Source organism: Microcaecilia unicolor, chromosome 3 (genome assembly GCF_901765095.1).
Source record: "Microcaecilia unicolor chromosome 3, aMicUni1.1, whole genome shotgun sequence".
Classification (NCBI taxonomy): domain Eukaryota; kingdom Metazoa; phylum Chordata; class Amphibia; order Gymnophiona; family Siphonopidae; genus Microcaecilia; species Microcaecilia unicolor.
The window spans coordinates 253337517-253363001 of NC_044033.1; the positions used below are offsets into that span (position 1 = coordinate 253337517).

The 25485-nt window shown below is 49.5% G+C and overlaps 1 protein-coding gene across 2 annotated transcripts; it reads right to left on the reverse strand.

Moving 5' to 3' along the window:
- Nucleotides 1-1736: 1736 nt before the first annotated feature.
- Nucleotides 1737-25485, reverse strand: KMT5C (lysine methyltransferase 5C). 2 transcript variants are annotated; one of them, XM_030197847.1, is made up of 9 exons: nucleotides 25431-25485; nucleotides 24643-24786; nucleotides 23754-23919; nucleotides 16234-16343; nucleotides 8736-8899; nucleotides 7975-7994; nucleotides 7628-7764; nucleotides 7157-7311; nucleotides 1737-6459 (listed from the first exon to the last, which is right to left on the reverse strand). In XM_030197847.1, exons 2-9 carry the CDS (start codon nucleotides 24750-24752, stop codon nucleotides 5051-5053), a joined length of 2271 nt encoding a protein of 756 aa, XP_030053707.1. In that variant the 5' UTR covers nucleotides 24753-24786; nucleotides 25431-25485; the 3' UTR covers nucleotides 1737-5050. The 2 variants fall into 2 exon arrangements, with proteins under 2 accessions (XP_030053707.1, XP_030053708.1); XM_030197848.1 differs by lacking the exon at nucleotides 25431-25485 and adding an exon at nucleotides 25388-25400.

Genomic DNA, 25485 nt, shown 5'->3' on the forward strand with positions numbered 1-25485 from the left:
GAAGGGCATTGTGATGTTTATAAACCAGAGGAGGTCTCCAACTTTGAAATTATAATTTTCAATCATTTCACTGTTAACGTACATCTTATTAATTTTCTAGCACAGCTGATTACTGTAATAAAACCATGATGAGATTAAACAGCCCTTTTGCTTTCATGCAGGGGAAGGTCAGGCCAATAAATTTGGCAGGATGCCCTTATGCCAGCAGGAATGATGCTGTAATGTGGTACAGGTAACGGGTAAGTGGCTCAATCTGTATTCTGGAAAATAGAACACTGAGCACTTCGTTTGGGTCTTTATCTGCCGTCATTTACTATGTTATGTTTGGCTATTAAACAGTGATTCGTAAAGCAATGGCGCCTCCCTGTGTCAGAATCAGAATTCTGCACTCAGTCATCATTTATTTATTTATTAGGATTTATTTACCGCCTTTTTGAAGGAATTCACTCAAGGTGGTGACAAACGAACACACTCTGAAACTGCATAAATAAAAATTGTTTAAAGAAAATAGGCATTTTATGGCAGCTTAGTCATTTTGGTAGCGCTATAGAAATGATTTGTAGTAGTAGTAGTTGTGACAAGCGGCAAGTTAAGCAGAGAGATCCAGCATTAGAGATTAATCGTGGGGCAGGAAGCAGAATAAAACTTGCTAAATAGTTCATTCAGGAACACCCGCGAAATGATTCAAAACGCAACCCTTTTCTAACACAACTGCACAACAGTCTGCATGGCAAATAATCACTGAGGGGCCATTCTCCCTTTGCATGTGGCTAGGAAAAGACCCTGAATTGATCTGTGCTGCCATCTCCCATTGACATTTTAATATTGCAGATATTTGCAATGTCTGCAGTTATAAACACAGGGCCTGATATTCCAAAGAGCTGAACTGGGTTAAACCCCGCTAAGCTGGACATCTAGCAGTATTGAGACTTTAGCAGTTAGTGGTACTGAATCTTGCCTGCGACTGACCAGGCAAGTCTGGTGGGTGCCAGGGTAGAGCTGAAACTTCAATCTGCTAACTGGCAAAGTACGCAGATAAAGTTTGGACAGTAAAGTCTGTTCTAACTTTATCCGCTGATCAGGATCATCTCGACTTATCCACCACCACTGGCTGCCTATTACGCACCATATACAATTAAGATTCTTCACCTTACTTTTACACCCTTATATCATGGCATCCCTCCTTACCTTTCTTCTTCCAACGTCCCTTACGCATGCCCAGACTTCTCCGCTCCTTGAACAATTGCTGGTTGGCTATTCCTTCCTCTTGAATGGCAAACATCGCCTTCTACTACACTGCTACTTCCCTCTGAAATTCCTTTCCCCCTCAGGTTCGTTTAGAATGATCACGCCCAGAATTTAGGAAGATTTTACAAGCTTCCCTATTTCAAAAGGCTTTTGGCAATTACCCATCTTCCACTGGCTGGGCCACTGTATATGTGCATTGCTCTGTTTTCTGTATATTTTGCTACATGGTGTCGTAACTGTACTTTGTGGAAGTCATGATAGTGAGTCAGTTTTGCATGACTGATCACAATGGAATTCCTTTCCTTTTCTATTTGAGTTTAAGTTCACCGCTCTGTAATGCTCGCAGGAAGAGCTGTATATCAAATTTTAATTAACTGAACATCTGGGGTTAATTCGGCTTTCTGTAAGCAGCTTAAAAAACGCTGACTGCCGTGGGCTGAACTGTCCACCCCACTGCTTTCATCCTATGAGCTCCAGCCTAAGCAAGCAGCACACACCCAACAGGGCCCTTTTGTTTAAAAAGCGTTTATTCAATATTCTTAAAAAGAACAGTTAGGGCATACAGAGAGGAATGGTGTTAGAGAACACAGCCTGGGACTGGTGGAACACTATACTTTTATCCTGTTTTTACGGGCCTAATGGAGGCCACATGGCTCAAAACTCACAGCCTCCCAGTCTCAGGCCAAATCCACAGTGCGCTCCCCCCTCCCCCAACACCGTTCCCACAACTTGCCTAAGTTATGACACTTGCTCACACTTCTAGTAGTGTCCCTGTGAGCCCTATTGGGCAAAGCAACAGCTGCATTCATGGTGCAGCTTCTTTCAGACCCACAAATAAATAATTCTCCAAACTGCTGACCGAGAGTCAAACTGGCATTGACTAGTCCATGAAAGCTGCTTTACTGAGACCGACTGCAAATCCACGCATATGAGGGGGTGAGCTAGCATGATACCTCCACTCCTTAACACATCCCTGCCCAGACAGGGGCACGAAAGAAGAAATCCTCCACGCCCTCTTTCCATGATCTTCTGCAAGCAAAGTACAACGGAACGGAAAATTCACACAGTGAAAAAGTCATGACACTGCGATGGCTGGAATCGTATTTAGCTTTTCCGGAAGATCTGTGTTTAATGAGAAAGAGGGGCAGCTGCAGGTCCCAAGTGGTCTGACACTACAATGGGGACGTACTTCATCCGGGCTGATCCCAGAGGCTATTATCACAAAAAACACCCAACCTAAGGGAACTGTGGCAAAGTTCAAACTTAAGGACTTCCTGTCACTCATCCAACAGAGGGGCCAGGCTGGGAAGAGCCACATGGACCTCAGCAAGATTTACTCTCCGGTACAGTCAATGACCAGAACCTCTGGGTAGGGAAGAGAGATGGAATAAGAAAAAGGGGGTGGGGTAGGTAGGTAATAGCCAAAGAATTCAGTACTGCACCTAACTGTAAAGTGACGTGTACGTTCAAGGATGAAGATTGAGGTAACGGGTAGGCCAGTTACATGTGCGAGGTTGCAAAATTCCTAACACCCTTCCTCCAATCAAAATGCCTCACTTTAAAGGGCATTGTGACTCCCACATTACAGTGGGTGGGACCGGGCTTTTACAAATGACCAGACAGGTGACATTTTAAAAAGATTCATTGCCAAGGTGTGGAGAGAAAGGAAGTGCAGACAATTTCAGAGGGACTTGCCTGGCTAGAGGCCTGGAGATAAATAATATCTTCCCTTCAATGACTAAATGCAGCTGTCGAGCTTTACATGTAAACAAAGTGGCGGTCCCCAAAGGCAGGAGTTAAATCTGTTCAGGGATTTGAAACCTCATGCAAAAGAGCAGGTGCAAAATCCATAGGGAGGCCCACCTTCAAGCTGTCAGTGATTTTGGAAACTTATCTCTACAAGGAAAGGACATGATGAGGGTGAACGGCGCCCAGGGAGAATTTGCCTTCCTTCCACTTACGGATATAAAAAGATATTGGCATTGGCATCAGGGATGTCTTGGCTGGACATGTTCCTCCCACACAAACTCTCTAGCTTTCCAGCACAATGGCAGAGAGTTTGTTTTCGGAAGCCCTTCAATATTTCTGTGGCTCCCAAAAGTAACACAGATCCCAACACACACCTCCCCAAAAGACCAGAGTAGTGTAGGAAAGGATGGCCATGGAAGTTTGTTTCAGGAATCGGTGAATCAAAACAGGACTCTACATCCTCAACTGCTAGTGCAAACAATGCTGAAATATTTTTTAATAAGTGCCTGTGGTCCTCAGAGACCCCACCCTATAGCATGAAGCAGAAGAAGGGAGAGAAATGAGGCAGCAGTTCATCCCAGGATGGTTTCTCGTTTTGGTTGCTATGGCATTAAAAAAAAAAACTCCCAAAACACATTGCCACAACCAGCTCATGCAAAAATCAAGTGTCAGTGCACCCACCAAGCCAAATGGGTACACAGTCGACAAACGAGCATGAAAACCTAAGACCAGACTGTCCAGAGACTTCTTTTTTTATACCACCTCCAGGTTTTAAACTGAGTATATATCTACGGATGTGTGGTCCATGAAAACCTTCCCTCACAAGTGCATAATCGGAAAAGCAGCAAGATTCAGCTCTGCCTCACTAAAACTGACTTGCATCTTTCCAAACACCGACTCGCAGCTCTAGATTGTATCTGGCTCTTGGGGAAGGGGTACGGCACCAAGACCTTTTCCAAAGGAAGCGGCACTGAGAACATCAATAAAGTATAACAAAGGGAAGGATGTTACCACCTGGGCAAGGGGAAATCTCTCCTAGAGACAATATAAATATTGAAAAGAAAAAACATCTTAAAAAAAAAAAACACACTAAAATAAAAATACCACGACATGAAAATTTGTGGAAAAAAAAAATCAGCATTTTTATGCATATTAGAGCCAGAAATATGTATTAGTTTCTTGAGCTCTAAAAACCTGGTTTTCGCAGGTTGATTTTCCAACAGGGGCCTTCAACAATTAAGGTAGAAAAGAGGTCGAGGGGACCAAATGTTAATCTTCACCTTCTGGCTTTTGCCCACCAGGAGAGAGGGGTCAAAAAAATGCATTACAGAATTATCCTGACTGTTGAAAACAAAACCAGCAAGTGGAGTAGGGAGATGGACATTTGGGGGGGGGGGGGGGGGGGGGCAAAAGGATAAGAGATGTGTTGAGGCAAGAAAAACTGAGCCACAAATCCAGTCATCAGAGTAGAAGATCACCAATCCTCCTTAAAGGCTGTTAATTTTAAGAGAGAAGCCTCAGTGAGACTCTGTCACCTCCCTGTCAACAAGTGTTTCTCACCTCCTAGAAGCATAGCACCATTTGTAGGTATGTGAGAAAGAGAGAGAGGAGAAGAAAGATGGAGAAAGGGCAAGGCAGCAATGTTCGGAGACGGCTGCTTCCCTCAGGAGGGATCGCATCCTCTTACCAAACCCAACCAGAGATTGCCAGTCACTTCTGGATTTCTTCTTCTGGATGCTGGCACACAATGTGCTTAGGAGAGGAAGAGAATAAAAGGACAGAGGAAAACACACACACACACACTCCCTACACTTTTCCACCACAAAAAAATTAAGTCATTCTATAGTGCCCAAACACACTGTTGATTTGGAGCATACTGTACTTCCATTTCCAATGCCGTCTGAATTTGTTCACGGCATTCTATTTAATAAGATACTCAGGTTTTTTTTTTATGGAGGGGGTGGTTCATGGCTCTCTGCACTATGAAACTTTTGTAACGGATGGAAAGAATAAAAATCACAAATAAAATATCAAAGCACCAAGGTTTGGTCCTTCATTTGGACTCTTCGCTGGAGGTGGAGGCGGTATCGAGGTCAATCGAGCCATGGCTAACCACCAGCCGCAGACGCTTGCATGGAGTGAAAGGGTTGAAAGCCACCATTCTTTTTGTCTTGTCCTCAGGGCCAGCTCGGGCCAGCTTGGGTTCTATCCTGCTGGTGTTGTCCCTGCTAGGGCAATCCTCTGCTTGGGAACGGCTCCTCCTCCAGTTTTGCCCCACATTGAGGTTTACGTAGGCTTCTGAGGTCAGCTTGGGGTCCAGCTCCATCTCCACAGTCAGCCACTTCTGGATGTTCCTGGCAGGGTCATCTGGAGTTGCCCTTCCTGTGGGCATTTTGTGCACAGGTTGGATCTTACTATTCCATGTCTTGGCAGCTTCCAAAGGCTTCCTCCTTGTGGCTCTCCTTTCCGTCCGTGCTCTTAAAATGAGATGCCTGGCCTTGCAGGACCTCCGGGTGGTGGGCTGGGATGCTCTTTCGTCATCTTTACAGGCTTCACGGGAACCCCTATATTTCAGTGTATTCTGTATCGAGCTCTCCTCAGATCCCACCTCCAAGCTCTTTGTTGCTTCCTGAACACCAGCAGGCCTCGACATCTCTGCACAGGCTATCACAGACTTACTCAGGTCCACTTTGATGTAATGGGTCAAGCCGAGCTGCTTTAGCAAGCTGAGATCCAACGTTTTGAAAGAGCACTGATTCATCTCCGAATTCACGTTGACAGACTCAGTCACGGCAGCCAGGGGACTCCAGCTGGCTTCTGCTAGGGTTTCTGTCCATGTAACCGCAGGAGAGAAATGCTCATGTGAAACACAACCTGCATCCTTTAATATTAGTGAGTCCATCCCAGCAGCTGATCCCTGAGAGTCCGGAAGCAATGACAGGGTACCCAGGCTGTCTGATATGAGCGCTGGGCTAGAGCTCTCAGCTGAAGCGGGACTTTCCTCTTCTGAGCTACAAACAGTGAGAACAGATTCTTTGGTGGCCACAGAAATTGTTGCCTCATCAGAATCGGAAGCTGCTGGGGTCCAGACCTGGCTTTCTGCCACAACGTCCTCCTGTTCCTCGTTGGGAACTGCCTGCTGCCACATGAGGGAGACTACAGGCATCCTGATTTTACAGCAGCTACTGCGGCAGAGAGAGACCAGGGGAACCTTCTTCTGCCAGCTTCTCCCGTGCCTCAAGTGGTTATTCGGGACAATCTGCTCGTGTAAGCCACTCAAAGCCACTTCACGACCTGCACCTTTGCTGGGGATTGGCGATGGCAGATTTCCTCTGGGCAGCCTCTTCCCAACGGTGGAACAGGAACTGGAATAATGAGGGGTGGGGAGTGACCTGAGTCTCGGAGAGCGTGCCCTGCTGCTGAATTTTGAATGTCTTTTCAGAGACAGTCCATGCCGTGCACCTGTAAGAAAACAATAAAGATCAATGTAGGATAAGAGCAGCTCTGAGCTACCCCATGCATTCACTTTGTACAGATAATCTGCCTTCAAGGGCTCAAGTGAAAGGTGACACCCTGGGCAACTCCAAATAATCACCAAGGTTCAGTTAGGCCCCACCAAATGCCTCTTTTTACACTTTCCCCCCCTTGTCTCAGACACAGATGTCCAAGACAGAGCTGGACAGTGTCTCCCCCCTCAGACAACCACAGATGCTTCTTAACCAAAGTCACTGGCAGGTGAAACTAACGAAGCAGTGACATCTTAAAAGAGAAGCTTGGATTCTTAACAACAGATGTGCAAGCTTGTTTATATTCTGCACTAGTCACTGCATTTGTAGTCCGCCAGCTCCCTGAATAGGTGCAAAGCGGCTAATAGCGAGAATACCGGAACAGTATCCATCTGAGGCGACTCACTCAAGACCACGAGGCCTGGCTTCCCTGGTTCTCAGCCCCCTCTTCCACTATTCTGCTTAATACAGTCTGTCCAAACCTGTGCAGAATCACTGTAGGCAGACTAGTGTAGGTCTCTGGATCCTAGTGAGCACAATGTCTCAAAAATACCTCCTATACCTGAATGTAACTTACTTTGAGATAAAAGGCACACACTATACCCCAAATCCCTTCCCTTTCCCCACTTTTGTGGAATCACCTGCCACCTTACCCTGCCTCCTTCGGTTAGCACGGTGCGGGGCCTGCTTGCTGCACCGCCCCAGCAGTCTCCGCAGCCGGCTGTCCGTCTCACGCAGCTGGTACTTCTCCTGTGAGGTAGATTCCAACTTCTCCTTTCTCCACAGCCTGAAGGCTCCCTCCCCTTTCCTTGAAACACAAAAGGCGGGGGGGGGGGGGGGGGGGGGGGACGACAGTGGTGAGCAGAGCCTGAGAGATACTGAGGGAGGAAGTAAGAATTGAGAGGAGATGCACGACAGGAAAGGAGGGAGTCGCAGTGTTATCAGAGGAAGGCTGGACTAGGGTACTAACCAGGAAACGGGAGCAAGCACGTGAATTTGTAATATGGATGAACGACAGGACACAGTAAGACAAGCAATTGTTTTTATGGTGGGGATGGGGGGGGGGGGGGGGGGGGTAAAACTATCCTTGGAGGTTGCTAACCTACTCTCGCTCTCTTCCTCACCTTTCACATGTGCGACATTCACATGCTTCGTTCTGCTCCCCAAAAAAGCCATCACCATAAAAGCACGTTATCTCCTCTCCTGGCTGGATGTCCCTGAGAACTTTCACGCAAGCTGCATTGCCTTCTGTTGGCACAAACTTGAATCAAAAGAGAAAGAAAGACAACTCTTACACAGTCAGATCACGTGTGAAAAGCAGGCGGAAACCCAGACTACAGAACAGCGGCAAAAAAGTCTGCACAGTTAGGAAGCGAATGGCGCAGTTTCCTTTGATGCGCAGGGCTTCTGGGCCAGCTTAGCGAGGTGACCACGTAATGGCCCCTTTTGCCAGGAGTTCCCTGTAACCCACCTTGCAGTTTGGCCTGCAGTCTTTGGAGCCACCAGAGGGAGGAGGAGGAGAGGGACACAGACATCCGCCAGCAAAGACAAAAAAAAAAGAGAAGGAAAGAGATGAGTGTTTTTATGAAGCATCCCAGACATCCCCCGATACAGAGCGGCATTCATGCTCCAGCTTTGCGCACAGGGCTATCTGCGCTAGGTCACGCTCTGTGCTAATGCCCACAATTCCAGCTGAATATTAGGCTCGAGGCAGACGTGGGTGCCTCGGACATTTAGCAAGCGGTCACATCTTTGCACCTCCACTATTTGGTGGGGGGGCGGAGGGGGGACACACTCAAAAATCGGCACTAACCACTATTCTATCAAGGGCACGTGACCTTAATACAATCACGCTTGGCCCAAGACTTACATCTGCTGAAACCTGGTGTAAATGCTGGAGCCCGAAGGTTGTATTTTACGACTACACATGCAACTTTTCGGAACACAGGACTTGTTAATTAATTTGCGTGCACACAGATTTGAGCGCCATATATAGAACCCAGAAGTAAATGTCTATCAATCTTGCTGTACATTTGTACTTGATTTATATGCGTCTACCTGCTCTCTACCCATTGGACAATACAGGCCCACACCCTCTCTCTTTGCGCACTGCATGGACTCACCATCTCTACTCTCTCCTTCCTCCCCCAGGGAACTTCCACCTCTCACCCAGTGAATGACTGAAAACTGACACACCACAGAACCCTACGAGTTGATACAGGCTAGGCTTACCGTGGTTGATGAAGGCGGCGGGACCCAGCCAGAGCTGGGCGCATTTCTTTCGTGTGGAGTACATGACACTGAAGTCGTTCTCGCCCAGCCGCAGCAAGCTCTCGTCTGCTTCCGTCAGCTCGGCAATGCAGCCCACCAGCAGTTCAATCTTGTCATTCTTAGCCCTGTGGGAGAGCGCAGCAAACAGAAGGTAAGAGGTGCGGGGGGATTTGCCATCTCTGTGCACACAAACACATTATGCATTGTGGGCTTACCCTCTACATTAACACAAGTTGCCTAGAATACAAAATGCAGCACTGGGATATGCCCTATCCATTTGCAGCCTGTGATCCATGCTCAGTTTCACACTTCACGGAGCCTGACACAGCCACACCACATGCTCTGTGGATGGAGAAGCTCAGCATGCAGGGTAAGAGCCAGTATTCCCCCACCCTCATTTCTTCTACTGCTGGCCTCTGTGTCGAGCCAGCTTACACTTTGCCAAGCTTCGAGTCACTCCAGCATTCACCACTCTCTCATGGGAGAACAGGTTCCTTCAAGTCTCCCCCCCCCCCCCCCCCCACACCTTTTCCCCATGTGTTGAAGGCCTATCTTGGGCGCTCTGCTATCCCATGGAGTTCGGCCACACACGCACGCACGCATACAACTTTCTTTGTTGCTGCCTTTCAAGACCACAGCCATAATGTTTTCCCAGTCACGGCCCCTAAGACGTGAGTTATTCACCAGGACCTTACATCGTGTTATCCCTGGGCCTCTGTCATTGCCCCTGGATGCCCCAGTCCCTTTCTCCAACCATTATGCAATCTCCCTCTATTTCCTTCTTGCAGTCGTGTCCCATTCCCTTCCTTCCCCCACCTTCATCTTGGTTCACTCTCAGTGATTTTCTGCTAATAGTGTGCCATGAACTTCATCACCATTAAACCCTGCTCCGCATTGAGACTTTTTCTCCAGACAACAACATTGCAACATGCTAGTCTGTTTCAACACCACTGTATATATCCTACACCCTCCTCCTCACTATCGTGTTGGTCACTATAAAAATGCCAATCACTTTCTCTTCCAGCTGAAGCACCTGAATGACTAACGCCCCCCCCCCCCCCCCCACCAAGCTTCTTCACCACTTCACCTTCAGTTCTTTCCATTTACTGACCTTCAGTGTCATAAGATGTCAAATTAATAAAAGAATTACTGTAATGCATTCCTAATAAGGAAGGTAAAATTATGTATCACACCTGATAATTTTCTTTCCATTAATCATAGCTGATCAATCCATAGACTGGTGGGTTGTGTCCATCTACCAGCAGGTGGAGATAGAGAGCAAACTTTTGCCTCCCTATATGTGGTCATGTGCTGCCGGAAACTCCTTAGTATGTCGATATCAAAGCTCCATCCGCAGGACTCAGCACTTAGAGAATTACACCCACAAAGGGACACTCTGCCCAGCTCACCACCGCCGAAACGGGGGAGGGGAATTAACCCAGCTCATCCCCACACAAGTGGGGGAGGGGAATCCGTCCAGCTCATCCCCGCGGAGCGGGGGAGGGACACCACCCCGCCGATGCGGGGGGATCTGGCTTATCCTGCAACCGCAACCGCGGGAGGAGCTGACTGACCCTAACACCGCCGAAGCGGGAGGGGTACAAAGCTGCCCTACAGCCGCACGAAGCGGGAGGGAGTGCCGGCAGAATTTAAGTCTCAATCCAGCCCCGTAAAACGGAGGGGAGAGGAATGCAGCAGCTCACTGTAACACAAACTCGTCTCAACTCTTGAAGAATCCAAGCGAAAAAACTTGAACACGAAGTCCTCCTGAAGTAACTGAAGACTAAACTTGAACCTAAAATTCAACCAGAATATAAACAGTACAGATATCTGGGAGGGGCTATGGATTGATCAGCTATGATTAATGGAAAGAAAATTATCAGGTATGATACATAATTTTACCTTCCATATCATCATGCTGATCAATCCATAGACTGGTGGGATGTACCGAAGCAGTACTCACCCAGGGCGGGACATTGAAATCCCTGACCTCAACACTGAAGCTCCAAACCGGGCCTCCGCCCGAGCAGCCACAGTCAAGCGGTAATGCTTGGAGAATGTATGGGCCGATGCCCAAGTTGCCGCCTTGCATATCTCTGCCAAGGAGACGGACCCGGCCTCTGCCATCGAGGCCGCCTGAGCTCTAGTGGAGTGAGCCTTCAGCTGGATAGGCGGCACCTTCCCCGCGGCCACATAAGCCGCTGCAATGGCTTCCTTGACCCATCTTGCCACTGTAGGCTTAGCAGCCTGCAGACCCTTACGAGGACCTGCAAACAGGACAAACAGATGATCCGATTTCCGGAAATCATTGGTCACTTCCAAGTATCTGATGATAACTCGTCTCACATCCAGATATTTGAGAGCAGAGTATTCCTCTGGGTAGTCCTCCCTACGAAAGGAAGGGAGACAGAGCTGCTGATTCATATGGAAGCGAGAAACAATCTTGGGCAGGAAGGAAGGCACTGTGCGAATAGTCACTCCTGCCTCAGAGAACTGCAGAAAAGGCTCTCGACATGAGAGTGCCTGGAGCTCGGAAACTCTTCTGGCTGAAGTGATAGCCACCAAAAAGACTGCTTTCAACGTCAGGTCTTTCAGAGATGCCCTCGACAAGGGTTCAAAAGGCGGCTTCTGTAACGCTCTTAGCACCAGGTTGAGATTCCACGCAGGCACCACCGAGTGCAGAGGAGGGCGCAGGTGATTAACTCCCTTGAGAAAACGCACCACATCTGGCTGCAAAGCCAGGGAAGCACCCTTCAGGCGGCCCCTGAAGCAAGCCAGGGCCGCTACCTGGACTTTAAGGGAACTGAGCGACAGGCCTTTCTCCAGACCTTCTTGCAGGAATGCCAACACTGAAGAAATTGGAGCAGTGAATGGAGAAAATGAGCCTGCTTCACACCACGCTGCAAAGGTACGCCAAACCCTGGCGTAAGCAGTAGAAGTAGAGCGCTTCCTCGCTCTCAGCATAGTGGCGATGACCTTGTCTGAGAAGCCCTTCTTCCTCAGACGCTGCCGCTCAATAGCCAGGCCGTAAGACCAAAGGGGGAGGGATCCTCCATCACCACGTGACCCTGATGTAACAGACCCTGCTCCACTGGCAGCCGCAGAGGATCGTCGACTGAGAGCCTGATCAAGTCCGCATACCAGGGACGTCTGGGCCAATCCGGACCCACCAGGATTATCCGGCCCGGATGCTTTGCCACCCGGTCTAGCACCCTGCCCAACATGGGCCAGGGCGGGAACACACAGAGAAGCTCTTGTGTCGGCCACTGTTGGAGAAGAGCATCTACTCCCAGGGATCGAGGGTCCCGTCCTCTGCTGAAAAAGCGCGGCACTTGGCAATTGGCCGATGACGCCATCAGATCTAGGCTCGGCTGGCCCCAGCGCTTCGTGATGTCCAAGAACGCCTGAGCAGATAGCTGCCACTCTCCGGGCTCCAAGGTATGGCGACTGAGAAAGTCCGCCTTGACATTCATGACTCCGGCAATGTGGGCCGCTGACAGCTGTTCCAGGTTCGCTTCCGCCCACTGGCATAGATTCATGGCCTCCTTGGCTAGAGGGGCGCTCTTGGTACCTCCCTGGCGGTTGACATAGGCCACAGCCGTGGCATTGTCCGACAGGACCCATACAGGCTTCAACGCCAGTACCGGGATGAACTCCAAAAGCGCCAACCGAATGGCTCTGAGTTCCAGGAGGTTGATAGACCACTTTGCCTCTGCAGGAGACCAGAGCCCCTGCGCTGTCCTTCCCAAGCAGTGGGCTCCCCAGCCCGACAAAGAGGCGTCCGTCGTGACGACAATCCACTCCGGGGTCACCAGAGGCATTCCTGCAGACAACTTGTCTGTCTGCGTCCACCAGCTCAGCGCCTTGCGCACTGCTGGGTCCAAGGGAAGGCGCACAGCATAATCCTCCGACATCGGAGTCCAGCGCTGCAGCAGAGAGAGTTGTAGTGATCTCATATGAGCCCTGGCCCAGGGCACTACTTCCATCGTGGCCGTCATAGAGCCCAACAGCTGCACATAGTCCCAAGCCCGAAGAGGAGAGGCTACTAGGAACTGGTCCACCTGAGCCTGAAGTTTGACAATCCGAATTTCTGGCAGGAACACTCTGCCCACTTGGGTGTCGAATCGAACTCCCAGATACTCCAGGGGCTGAGTTGGGCGCAGCTGGCTTTTCTCCCAGTTGATGATCCACCCCAGGGAGCTCAAAAGAGCAACCACCCGGTTCACAGCTTTGCCGCACTCTGCATAAGAGGGGGCTCGGATCAACCAGTCGTCCAGATAAGGATGGACTTGTACCCCTTCCTTTCGTAGGAAGGCCGCGATGACCACCATTACTTTGGAAAAGGTCCGCGGAGCAGTAGCCAACCCGAACGGGAGGGCTCTGAACTGGAAGTGTCGTCCCAGGACTGCAAAACGCAGAAAGCGTTGATGAGGAGGCCAGATGGGAATATGCAGGTACGCTTCCTTGATGGCCAAGGATGCCAGGAACTCTCCTGCCTTCACTGCCGCTATAACAGAGCGGAGAGTCTCCATGCGAAAGTGCCGCACTTTCAAGGCCCGATTGACCCCTTTGAGGTCGAGGATAGGCCGGACAGAACCTCCTTTCTTTGGTACCACAAAGTAAATGGAGTAACGCCCCTTGCCAAGCTGACTTTCTGGCACCGGAACGACCGCGCCCAGGCGGATCAGATTGTCCAAGGTCTGCTGCACTGCCACAGCTTTGACCGGAGACTTGCAGGGAGAGAGTACAAACCCGTCTCTTAAGGGTCGGCAGAACTCTAGCTTGTAGCCGTCTCTGATGACTTCCAGCACCCAAGCGTCTGAAGTTACCCTGGTCCACTCGCCCAGAAACGAGGACAGGCGTCCTCCAATCTGCACTGGGCCATGGACCAGGGCCCCGTCATTGGGTACGAGACCCTGGGGGAGGACCGGAGGGCGCACCTCCGGGACGGCGGTCTCTGCGAAAGGAATGCTGCTTGGGGGAGAAGTTCCTCTTGAAGGAAGAGGGGGCAGAGGAGCCCGACCTGCCCGGGCGGTACCGACGGGCTTCCTGAAACCGTCCTCTGGAGGTACCGGGGCGAGTACTAGCCCGAGCCCTGACCTCTGGTAACTTCTTGCCCTTAGACGTGCCGAGATCGGTCACGATTTTGTCCAGCTCGACCCCAAAGAGCAGCTTGCCTTTAAAAGGCAATCTAGCCAGGCGGGATTTAGAGGCGTGGTCAGCAGACCAATGCTTCAGCCAAAGCCACCGCCGCGCAGAGATTGTCTGAGCCATGCCTTTAGCTGAGGCCCTCAAGACATCATACAGCAAGTCTGCCAAATAGGCTAAGCCCGATTCCAGGGCCGGCCAATCAGCCCTCAAGGAATGATCCGAGGGGGAAGCCCGCTGCACCATAGTCAGGCACGCCCTCGCCACATAGGAGCCGCAAACTGAGGCCTGCAAACTTAAAGCAGCCGCCTCAAAGGACGACCTTAAGGCCGCCTCCAATCTTCTGTCTTGGGCGTCCTTTAGGGCCGTGCCACCTTCCACCGGCAACGCCGTTTTCTTAGTCACCGCAGTGATTAAAGAATCCACGGTAGGCCACAGATAGGCCTCACGTTCACTTTCAGGCAAAGGATAGAGGCAGGACATAGCCCTAGCCACTTTAAGGCTCGCTTCCGGGACATCCCATTGAGCCGAAATTAAGGTGTGCATGGCATCATGCACGTGGAAGGTTCTAGGCGGGCGCTTCGTCCCCAGCATAATGGCAGAGCCAACAGGGGCTGAGGGAGAGACGTCCTCCGGAGAGGAAATCTTCAAAATGCCCATGGCCTGCACTAACAGGTTGGGCAAATCCTCTGAGCTAAAGAGCCGCGCTGCAGAGGGGTCATCCGCTCCATCCGAGCGGGGATCCGTCTCCTCCAAGGAATCCGCAAAGGACCGTTGGGAGAACTCAGATACGCTGCCCTCATCTACATCGGAGGAGACAAAGTCCTCCAAGGCCCGGGAATCAACCCGAGGGCATTTACCTCCGGGGGCCTCAACCTCTTTACCAGACGAGGGAGCAGGGGCAGCGTTTTGCATAAGGAAGGCCTGATGCAGCAGCAAAACAAACTCGGGGGAGAAACCCCCCAGACTGTGCACTTCCGCAGCCTGGGCTACAGCCCTAGACGCACCCTCAACCGGCGCTCGCAAGAGCGGGGGAGAGACATGCTGCGCATCCAAGATGGCGTCCTGCGCGACACTCCGCGAAGGAGCCGTGCGGGAAGAACGGCGCTTAACTTTAGCCGCTTTGGTGCCGTCGCCCAAATTAAGGGCGTTCATGGCATTAATGTCTCCCACCTCAAGGGCGGCCCAAGAAGAAGCCGTCCGAGCCGCGTGGCCGGCCAAGATGGCGGAGGCGAGCAGCGGGGGATGGGCGTTTATGGCGGGAAAAACCGCCACACCGGAGGAAGGACCGGGACACTCATCGGTCACGAAACTGTCACCCAACAAGGGCGAATCAGACTTTAAGACCCCCGCATCCCCTCTAGAAGCGCCCAAGCGATCAGGGGAGCGACTCTTTGCGCCCTCGCCCTCCGACGCCATAGGCCACGTGGAGATCAATCGGGGAACCCCTGCCCGCTATAAAAAGGTAAAAATTACCTGCTTTCCGCTCCGAGCTGTAACGACCTGGTGTCCCAGTGAGTAGCTGCAATAAACGTTTAAATAAACGTCGAAATAAACGCCTTTAAGGACGTTCAAAATTTTTTTTTTTTTTTTAACGGAGCCAGCGGGAAGGGGGAGAAAAGGAGGGACCTGGCGCCACCAGGTTTGCACTTGCTCAAGAAGAGCCCTCAACCCCAGGCACTCAACAAAACCTAAAAATTAGGCTTGGAGGCCTAGCCAGAGCTGCTGCTGTGTGTGACCACCACCTGCTGAGATAGAGAACATACTGAGGAGTTTCCGGCAGCACCAGTGTTGCCAGGTGGAAAATTTTTTTCCCACCCAATCCAGCACAAAAACCGCCCAAACTCAAACCCCGCCCCTGACACCCCCACCCCCGCGTCATCACCCCCGCCCCCGCCGTCATCAACCCCGCCTCCCCCGTCACCGGCCCCACCTCCCCCGTCATCGGCTCCGCCTCCCCCGTCATCGGCTCCCACCCAAAACGTCACTAACCCCGCCCAAAAACGTCACTAACCCCGCCCCCCACGGCCGAAAAAGCCGCCCAAAAAATCCGCCCTGAAGCCCAAAAAGCAGCCCAAAAAACCGCAACCCGCCGTGGGCAAAAATTTCCCGCGGCGGGTCGCGGAAAACCGCCCACCTGGCAACACTGGGCAGCACATGACCACATATAGGGAGGCAAAAGTTTGCTCTCTATCTCCACCTGCTGGTAGATGGACACAACCCACCAGTCTATGGATTGATCAGCATGATGATATGGAAACATAGTTTAGCATCAGTCTCCAGACAAGACATAGTTGTGTTTTGGACGTACCATGACTTCGATGAGATGACCTTGGCCCCGTTGGTTTCAAGAGAGTATCGACCGCAAGGCAGGATCATGAAGCCACTCTCTGGCAAGAACATACGCAGGTATCTAAAAATCTGGAGGGTGGGGAGAGGAGGGACGGAATTAAAAGCAGGAGAAGATTAGGGCAGATCTACATTGTACTAGGTGAAGATAAACAAAGGACTAGGAACTGGAAATAGGAGGGGGCTTTCTTCCCCCCACAGCAGCGAGCTAGAAGGGGGAGGGGACATCTTCCAGAGCAGAGGGCCGAAGCAGGGGAGGGGTCCATCTTTCACAGCAGAAGGACAATGAAGGTGAGGACAGTCTCTCTCAGAGGAGACACTGGGAGGAAGAAGGATGGCCTGCCTGCCAGAGAAGGGTGCTTTAAAGACAGCCAGGCATTTTAATAACAAAACCAGCAAAGCTAACAGTATGCTCAGGCACAGAACAGGTAATAAGGAGTTACCAATCAGGCCCTACCTCGAGTACTATGGTCAATTCTTTATAATAGCATTAAGAACATGGCAGCAATTCAAAGAAGGGCCATTAAAATGATACAAGGCCTACTACGTAAACCCTAGAGAGGCTTCAGACACTGAAAGCACGCCTGCTGGAAGAAGAGAGAAAGCGGAGATAACAGAAATGTTGGAAGTAATTATCCGGCTTCAAAAAGGAAAGATTGTGCCTTACCTGATAATCCTCTTTCCTTTAGTCCCACCACAACAATCCAGAAACTGTGAGTTATGTCCACTGCAGGTTAACAGACATAACTCACAAGTTCTGGACTGGTCTGGTATGAGTGCTAAGGAAGGAAAATATGTCTTACTTCTTAATTTTCCTTCCTTAGCATCCACATCAGACTAGTCCAGAATCTGTGAGTTATGTCTACCAACCAGCAATGGACATAATTCACACGTTCTGAACTGGTCTGGTGTGGATGTTAAGGAAAGGGCAGTTAAGGTAGAATCTGCTATACAAATCCAGCAGTTAATCAGATGGGTACTGAATTAGCCCAGTGGTGTCATGTACAGCGGATTATGTGACCTTTATTTCTACATTAAAAAAAAAAAAATCAAAGACAAGAAATCCTGGTAGGAATGTGGAGGTGTGCTAGTAATCCTTTTTTATTGATTAAGTAGTAAATCCCTGTGATCGCCTCTCAGCAGGTCTGACATTGGAGTTAAAGACATGGAAAGCTCCTGAGTCTTGATATACATACGGTGATGGGTATGTTCCTCTGCTGAGAGGGGCAGGATGTAAAGAGGGAAAATACCAAATCTGACTTGGATAACGAGACACTTCCTGATGGCAAGCAAGCCTGTAGAACTGAGAAGTTATCATTACATTTTGGAACCTGAACGTTTCATATATATATTTTTGTTCACAAACGTAACACATTGCATGTGTTGGATCAGCAATATATAAAACATATGTAATAAACATAGAAAATATGTTAGAACAGTGGGGGATGGAAAGAAAGCTTGACTGCTTACCTGTAACGGACGTTCTCCTTAGATAGCAGACACATTAATGCGTGGTCATCTTAACAGCTCCCAGGAAAGTTGGTTTGGCTAGGCTGAAGGAGATGAAGAGTCGAGAGATTTTCTGAAGGTCTTTAGTGCAGGGGCGTAGCTACGGGTGGGCCTGGGTGGGCCCAGGCCCACCCAATTCCAGCCCAGGCCCGCCCAGCGCCAGCTCCCATTGCCGGCCACTGCTGCTTTTCCTGATGAGCAGCAGGGCCGGCGCGCGGCGCTATAAAAAGAAGAAGCGCTCAGCTGACTGAGCTGAGCGCCAACGCGTCGCTAAGGACAAGAAAAAAATGTTTTTAAAAAAATGCGGCACCGCAGGCAGCCTCGAAGCATTGGCTGCTGGCTCTGTGCAGGCTCCTCCCGTCTCTTACATCACTGCCCTGTAGCGAAGCAGGGGCAGTGACGTAAGAGACGGAAGGAGCCTGCAGAGGCAGCAGCCAATGCTTCGAGGCTGCCTGCAGTGCCGCGTTTTTTTTTAAACATTTTTTCTCGTCGGGTTAGCGACGCGTTGGCGCTCAGTCAGCTGAGCGCTTCTTCTTTTTGTAGCGCCGCGCGCCGGCCCTGCTGCTCATCAGGAAATGCAGCAGTGGCCGGCAATGGGAGCTGGGGCTGGTGGGCCTGAATGGGAGAGGGAAAATGGATGGCAGGATGGGGAGAAAGAGGAAAAATGGAAGGATGGGGAGAGAAAGAGGGAAAACAGATGGGAGGATGGCAGAGAAAGAGGGAAAATGGAAGGATGGGGAGAGAAAGAGGGAAAACAGATGGCAGGATGGGGAGAAAGAGGAAAAATGGAAGGATGGGGAGAGAAAGAGGGAAAACAGATGGGAGGATGGCAGAGAAAGAGGGAAAATGGAAGGATGGGGAGAGAAAGAGGGAAAACAGATGGCAGGATGGGGAGAAAGAGGGAAAATGGAAGGATGGGGAGAGAAAGAGGGAAAACAGATGGGAGGATGGCAGAGAAAGAGGGAAAATGGAAGGATGGGGAGAGAAAGAGGGAAAACAGATGGCAGGATGGGGAGAAAGAGGGAAAATGGAAGGATGGGGAGAGAAAGAGGGAAAATGGATTGATGGGGAGAGAAAGAGGGAAAACAGATGGGAGGATGGCAAAGAAAGAGGGAAAATGGAAGGATGGGGAGAGAAAGAGGGAAAACAGATGGCAGGATGGGGAGAAAGAGGGAAATGGAAGGATGGGGAGAGAAAGAGAGAAAACAGATGGGAGGATGGCAGAGAAAGAGGGAAAACGGAGGATGGGGAGAGAAAGAGGGAAAACAGATGGTAGGATAGCAGAGAAAGAGGGGAGATGGATGAAAGGATGCAGAGAAAAAGGGGAGAGTGGAAGGATGTGGAGAGAGAAGGGACACTGAACAGAAAAGGGTAGAGAGATAGACACTGGTTAGAAGGAGGGAGAGAGACATTAGATGGAAGGATCAGGAGAGAGGGTAGATGGGTGGAAGGATGGGGAGAGAAAGAGGGAAGACGCTGGATGGAAGGGTAGGGAGAAAGGTGACACTGGATGGAAGGATGCAGAAAGAAAGAGGGGAGACTATTGGAAGGATGGGGAGAGAGAGGGGAGACACTGGAAGGATGGGGAGAGAAAGAGGAGAGCTGCTGCATGGAAAGGGGGAGTAGTGAAAGATTGGAGAATAAGAGGAAGGGGCATGGGGAGAACAAGGGTGAGAAAAAGATGAAAAGCCATAAGTAGATGAAGGAAATTAAAGAATGGATAGTAAGAATTAATTAAATCTGGACACAGAGAGAGGCAGAAAAATATTGAAGAAAGCAAAGAAAAAGGAGAGAAAAATGACAAATGGCCAGGAAACCCTGGCAGAAGAGTCAAGCGAAAACGAAGGAAAGCAGAATCTAGAGACTGGGAGCAACACAATGAGAAAAAGTAAATGGCCATACAACAAAGGTAAAGAAAATAATTTTATTTTTAATTTAGGATAAAGTAATATGGTGTTAATAAAGTTTCAGAGACCAATACTTCCTTCCTTAGGTCAGGAGAGGATACCGTAACAGCATTATACTGACCTGAGGCAGGAGGTTTTGGCCTCTGAAAGCTCACTGAAAAGGGTGTTAAGGCTATTAAATAAATTGTCTGAAATCTGATGCACTGAAAAGCAGCACTTTACCCTGTGTGACAAATGCATCTGAGTGTGACTACATTTTGCTGGGGGGGGGGGGGGGGGGGGTAGAGAGAAAATTTTGTGCCCACCTACTTTGGGTTCAGGCCCACCCAAAATTGGCAGTCTGGCTACGCCACTGCTTTAGTGGCATGAAGCTAGTAGAAGAGCATATGTTGGAAGTCCACAGTCCGCAAAGTGCCATGTACCAGCACAGAATGCAACTTTGGACAGAAAACTAGAAGCATTATTGGCTGATAAATGTGGAAGTCTGATACTACTTTCTGAACACAAAATCTGCACGTTCTGTTCTCCGTCGTCTAGAAGGAAGAGTTTGGCTCTGCAGGTGTGTCCAGTAATATGCCAATTTAACATACTGTCTGGCAGGAATAAGATGGGACTTTTCCTCATTTATGAAGAAGCCCAGGCTCTGAAATATCAGTATCATTGCCTGTATGGTGTTGGCTGTAACCTCTGAGGTAGGACCTGAAACCAGACAATCACTGAGATAAGGTAAAACAAAATATCCTCTCCTTCAAAAAGTGAGCCACTGCAAGGCATTTGCTGAAGCCCCGAGGATGAACCGAAGGGGATCTTGTATTGGTAATGCTGAATCACAGAAACTGCCAGTGGTGTGGGCATAGGCATCACTGAGGTCCAAACAGGTGAGCCAATTCTTTAGATCGAGTTGTGGCTAAGAAACTCATTTTGATCTTCTCCCTACAAACTAATCTGTTGAGGATGTTGAAGTTTTTTTTCGGAATGAGGAAGAAAAGAACCCTGTTCCGTGATGAGGCAGCTGTTCAGGTTCTACAGGACGTGTTTTGAAAAGGGATTCTAGTTCCAAGGAGAATTTGCTGATATGTTGGTGCGGGAGTCTGGGTGGTTTGTTTGCCTGTTGTGATGATGGGGGGAATTTGAAGAAGCTGATTCTATAGCTCTGACAAATGTTCTTTGTCAGGGCTATGGAATCACTTGTTTGTGGTGATGGATTGCCATACCTCTTTGAAAAACTGTAGTCTGCCTCCTACTGGCAGATTGTGAAAAACTATGGTTAGATTTGTTAGACATCGATGCTACAGTGAGCTGCATTTCTGCTCTCGAGGTTTCTGATGCTGTTGATAGTGCTTTGTGGGCTGACACCGTTGGAACGTGAATAATAGGGCTGAGAGAAAGGTGGCTTCTTGTAGTCCTCTTCTGAACAGTGTTGGCTACTTACTAGTAGGAGTAGAAAGTTCAGCAGATGGTTTTCCTCCTGTTGAGGTGAAAACCACATTCATGATGATCTTGTCAGAGAAGCGATAGCTGTTCTTGCCAATCTTCAAGAAGAGGGTAGGCAAAGTCAGTCAACTGCTGTATGAGGGAATGATGGTAGCACAGCAATTGAAGTTGATAAGCTGCAATCTTGAGGTTGAGCATAGCATGTTGGTACACTCCTTAAGCCTATAGTACCTAGGATTTTCTGGTCTTTCCCAGGTGGTATATCGGCTTAAATCTGAGTAGTTTTAGCCTTTTTCAAGACTGCTTCAGATATAACAGATTGGTGGAGATCCTGGATATGAATATGACTGGAGCAAGATAGACCTTCTATTTTTGATCCAGGTGAGGCTGATAAGGTAGTTAGTGGTGTCTTCCAGATCTTGGGCTGGAGATCCTAAAGGACCTGGTGAATGTGGAAGCTGACAACTTCCTTAGGATCATTAAGTGAACGAAGAATAGCATTAAAATTGCTTATTTTGAAAAGCTGCAAGAGACTGAAGAGAGAGCAATTTGGGGATTTTCTGCATAAATTTGGTGCAACAGTGATCCTCAACCCCTGAAGAAGGTTTTGTTGAAGACTTGCAGGATCTGAAGGCGGGGGGGGGGGGGGGGGGGGGGGGGGGAGGGTGTCATCTAAAATGGTGAGTTCTTCCAGAGCCTAAGACGAGAGTGAACTGAAGTGGTCCTGTGTAAGGGGACAAGACGCTCCATGTGCAGTCTTCTGGATCAGGAAAATCTGAAGCGTCCCCTGAGAGTTCAGGTGGAGACTGTGGTATAATTGAGCTTTGAGAAGAGTTCTGTAATAATGATGTACTCTCCAGAAGGAATTTCTGCAGGAATCATAGCATAGGTGATTGTGAAGAATCTCCTGTATGGTCCGATGATAGGGCATTTCCAACTGCGTAGTGAGGCTAGGGGGAGGGATTTTTTGTGATCCCCCGGAGGGAGCGCCATGTTCCAGGGGAGACAGTCTTTTGGTTGACCTTCTGTGTTCTCGGGCAGAAGAGTCTGTGGCTTTAAAAGGAACGGATGGTATCTTGACTTGTCCTATTTTCAGTGTTTGGAGCAGGCCACCATGGAGGCAGTGGAAAGCTGAGGGGCACTGTCCAGCCTGATGGCGGGCTTAGCTTCATGGGGCCAGACTGATTGCGACACGTGAGAAATCTGCCACTGGAAAGATAGAGGAAACATGCAGCATGGTTGATGTGGCATGCTGGAGTGCCTGTTTTGTGCAGCTTGCCAGGAGTCGGTGTGTTATTAGCAGCCAAGTGTGCAGAAACTGCTGCCTGAAAGGTTACTCTTGCAGGTACCAGGTATGGGCCTGTTGGAAGGACGGAGAGCCTGAGTTGGTCCAAGCAGGGTTCCATTATCTGTCATATCAACGTCCGTTCAGGTTTTTGTTCCCTCTTCTGTTTTGTTTTTGTATTAATGAAGTGAAAGGAAGCACAGAGAACACAGTACCATTTTATGGAGTGGTAACGCGAGGCAGGAGGAGGTCAAGACGTACTATGAGAATCCCTGTGCATCATGAGCTAAGTGAGAACACCACAGCTGGGAACTGTCAGGATGTGTTAGCGTGGTTACTTCCCCCTTGCCTGTCAATGGAGAATCAGGGAACGAAAACGGACCAATCAGTCACTATCTGTCGTAAACTCCTATGTACTTTGGAGCGCTGACAGAAAATGACGGGACCGGAATGCAAGAATGAAGTATAAGAACGAAGAGCTGCTTGTCTAGAAATACTGGATACCTTAATTTTCCTAGTCAGGGCATCTCTGCCTCCCCCCTCCACAAGCCGCAGTTGTTGAAACCATGTCAGCAGAAGCAGCAATGCAAACCATCTGTTTTTCTGCTTGCTCTCCACCATCATCATCCATGCTCTTCAATTAACATCAAACGAGCAGTTTTATTCATGGTGTCAACATGAGGAGAAGCCTTCCACAAACCCATCCCTTAGTGGGTCAGTACCAGTGGAAGGAACGTAAATCCCAACCCCTGGCCCAGAAAGAAAAGCAGTGGTCTGAAAGGGGAGAATCTAAGGGGCAACAATAGAATGGGAAGAGCCTGAAGAGCAGGAAGAGGCACAACGAGAACAAATTCATAACATAGTAAACGATAGCAGATATAGATCAGCATGGTCCATCTATTCTGCAAGCTAAGGTGGCTGGAGTGTACCTGCCACTCTAGGTAGGTTACTCTCTCTCTACCTTTGCTAAGGGTTGTACCTGCCACTCTGTGCTGGTTACCCCCTTCTCTGCCTTTGTTTAAGGTTGTACCTGCCAATCCTCTCTGCCTTTGCTTAGGGTTCTACCTGTCACTCCTTGCAGGTGACACTCCATGCTGGTTACCCGTCACACCGTTGTTTAAAGTTCTACTCACTGCTCTATATAGGTTATACCCCTCACATAAACAGAGTGGCACAGAAAGGAAATGGTGAAGAGTCAAAAATGGCAATAAAAAGAAGGTGGAAAACGGAGAGGAAAGAAAAGAGGTAGCTGGGGATTTAGTCTGGGAAATACTCTTGGCCCATCTTGTGCCATCTGGTAACCCTAGACTTCTCATCATGAGCAGGGACATAAAGAAATGGACTTACATGTGCCTTCAGCATGGCCTCTTGCTGGCTTGTGCGATTCTGGAAGTACTGGCATGCCCACTCGCCCATGGTCAGTGCCCGGAAGGCGCCCTCCAGGTCCCGTCTCTTCCGAAAAGTCTGCAATGCCTCCCGTAGGTGTTGCCTCCTCCGAATCGCAGGCAGGGGACTGCGAAGGGAAGAAAACACAGAGACAGTTAAAACAGCAAAGACCTGCTATGTGACATTCAACCCTTTCCAACCCCCTTCAAATGCAGATGAAGGCTAATAGTGTGATTATCTAATTCTGCCTGTCAATGTCATATTAAAACAACACTATCATACAGCAAATGTGATCCTGCTAAGCAGAACCATAATTCTACTAGAGGAAAAATAGTGTTAAGTTTAAAATGAATTATCTTCTTTAATAAAACAAGAAATGTCCAAACTTGCTGTTCCTAACCTCTCCAACAAACAGCAAGATTATATCACAAATAGGAAGGATTGTGCTTTTCCCCCCACAATCCCAATACATCTATTTGTTTCTGCATATGCCCTTAAAAGGAATGGTGCCTTTGGGTAGCTGTACAGAACCAGGCATCTTACACAGCTGAACTCTTGGGATGTGTACAGAGCAACTCTATTACATTCCCCACCCCCACACACTCAATGTTTCCAGATACTGCCTTCAAAAAACAAAGTCATGCTTCATGCCAATCTTCGTGACATTCCAACATGCAGGGGAAGTGTCAGCTGCTATCAAGACTCCAAATCCCTGACTGGCGTGGCAATAGTATTTTATTTTAAAAACACTGCATCAGTAGCAGAACTGAACAAGATAGTATTCTTGGCCACAGCCTTGGGAATATTGACTAGTTAGCAAGGGCTGGCCAAGAGAAAATGTGGTTCCCACCTAATGCCCATCTTGTGCGTCCTAAAGCCCAGGCAGGGGTCCAGTGCCAGGCTAGTGGCGAGGTCATCATTTTCACACAGCTCTCTGGCTGTCATCCGAGTTGAACCCATGGCACGTCCAAGCCTGGGACCATACTGCAACCACCTACACAGCATGAGAAAAAGAAAACAAAAAACAAAAACACACCCAACCCAGTGAGAAAGAAAAAAAAATTAATAGGGAAAGTAGAAACACTAGCCTGTCCCTCACCCTGCAGACAACACTCATCTCTTTCCCCTACCTCACCAGTTCCCCTTATCTCAGGCTACCCCGCCCATCACCCCCATCATACCTACTTTAATTCACTCAGCCCATTTCTCCCTAATTAAGCTACCCCCACTTTCTTTCTATGCCCTTTGACCCACCCCACCCCACCGTACTCCCCTCCCCCACCTGCTCCACCACACCCGCCATTTCCCCCTTCCCTCCCACCTACCCCACCTCAGCCCTAATTCACCTCACTCAGCCCATTTCTCCTTAGATTAGGCTACGCCCATTTTCTTTCTATGCCCTTTGACCCACCCCACCCTCTATTTCCCCCTTCCTTTTCATCTACTCCCCCCCCCCAACCTGACCCATCCTCCTCCACTTCAGCTATCCCCTCCCCTCTGGGCAACCCTTCACCCTCCGCATGTCTCACCCTGGCTGTTCCCCTCCCCCACAGGTCACCTTCGTGACACCCCTCCGACGCCCCGCCCTCACTCACCACCACCACCACAACCGCCTCGCCTCGCCTCGCCTCGCCTCACCTCACCCCCCACCCCCAGCCGCCGCTGCCGCTGCCGCTGTCGCCTTCACCGCCAT

Coding starts and splice junctions, on each gene's coding strand:
- KMT5C (XM_030197847.1), bottom strand. CDS start 24,752: ATGGGTTCAACTCGGATGACAGCCAGAGAGCTGTGTGAAAATGATGAC. Junction 23,920..24,642: donor ACGCACAAGATGGGCATTAG/GTGGGAACCACA, acceptor TTCCCTTCGCAG/TCCCCTGCCTGCGATTCGGA. Junction 7,765..7,974: donor ACTGCAGGCCAAACTGCAAG/GTGGGTTACAGG, acceptor TTTTGATTCAAG/TTTGTGCCAACAGAAGGCAA.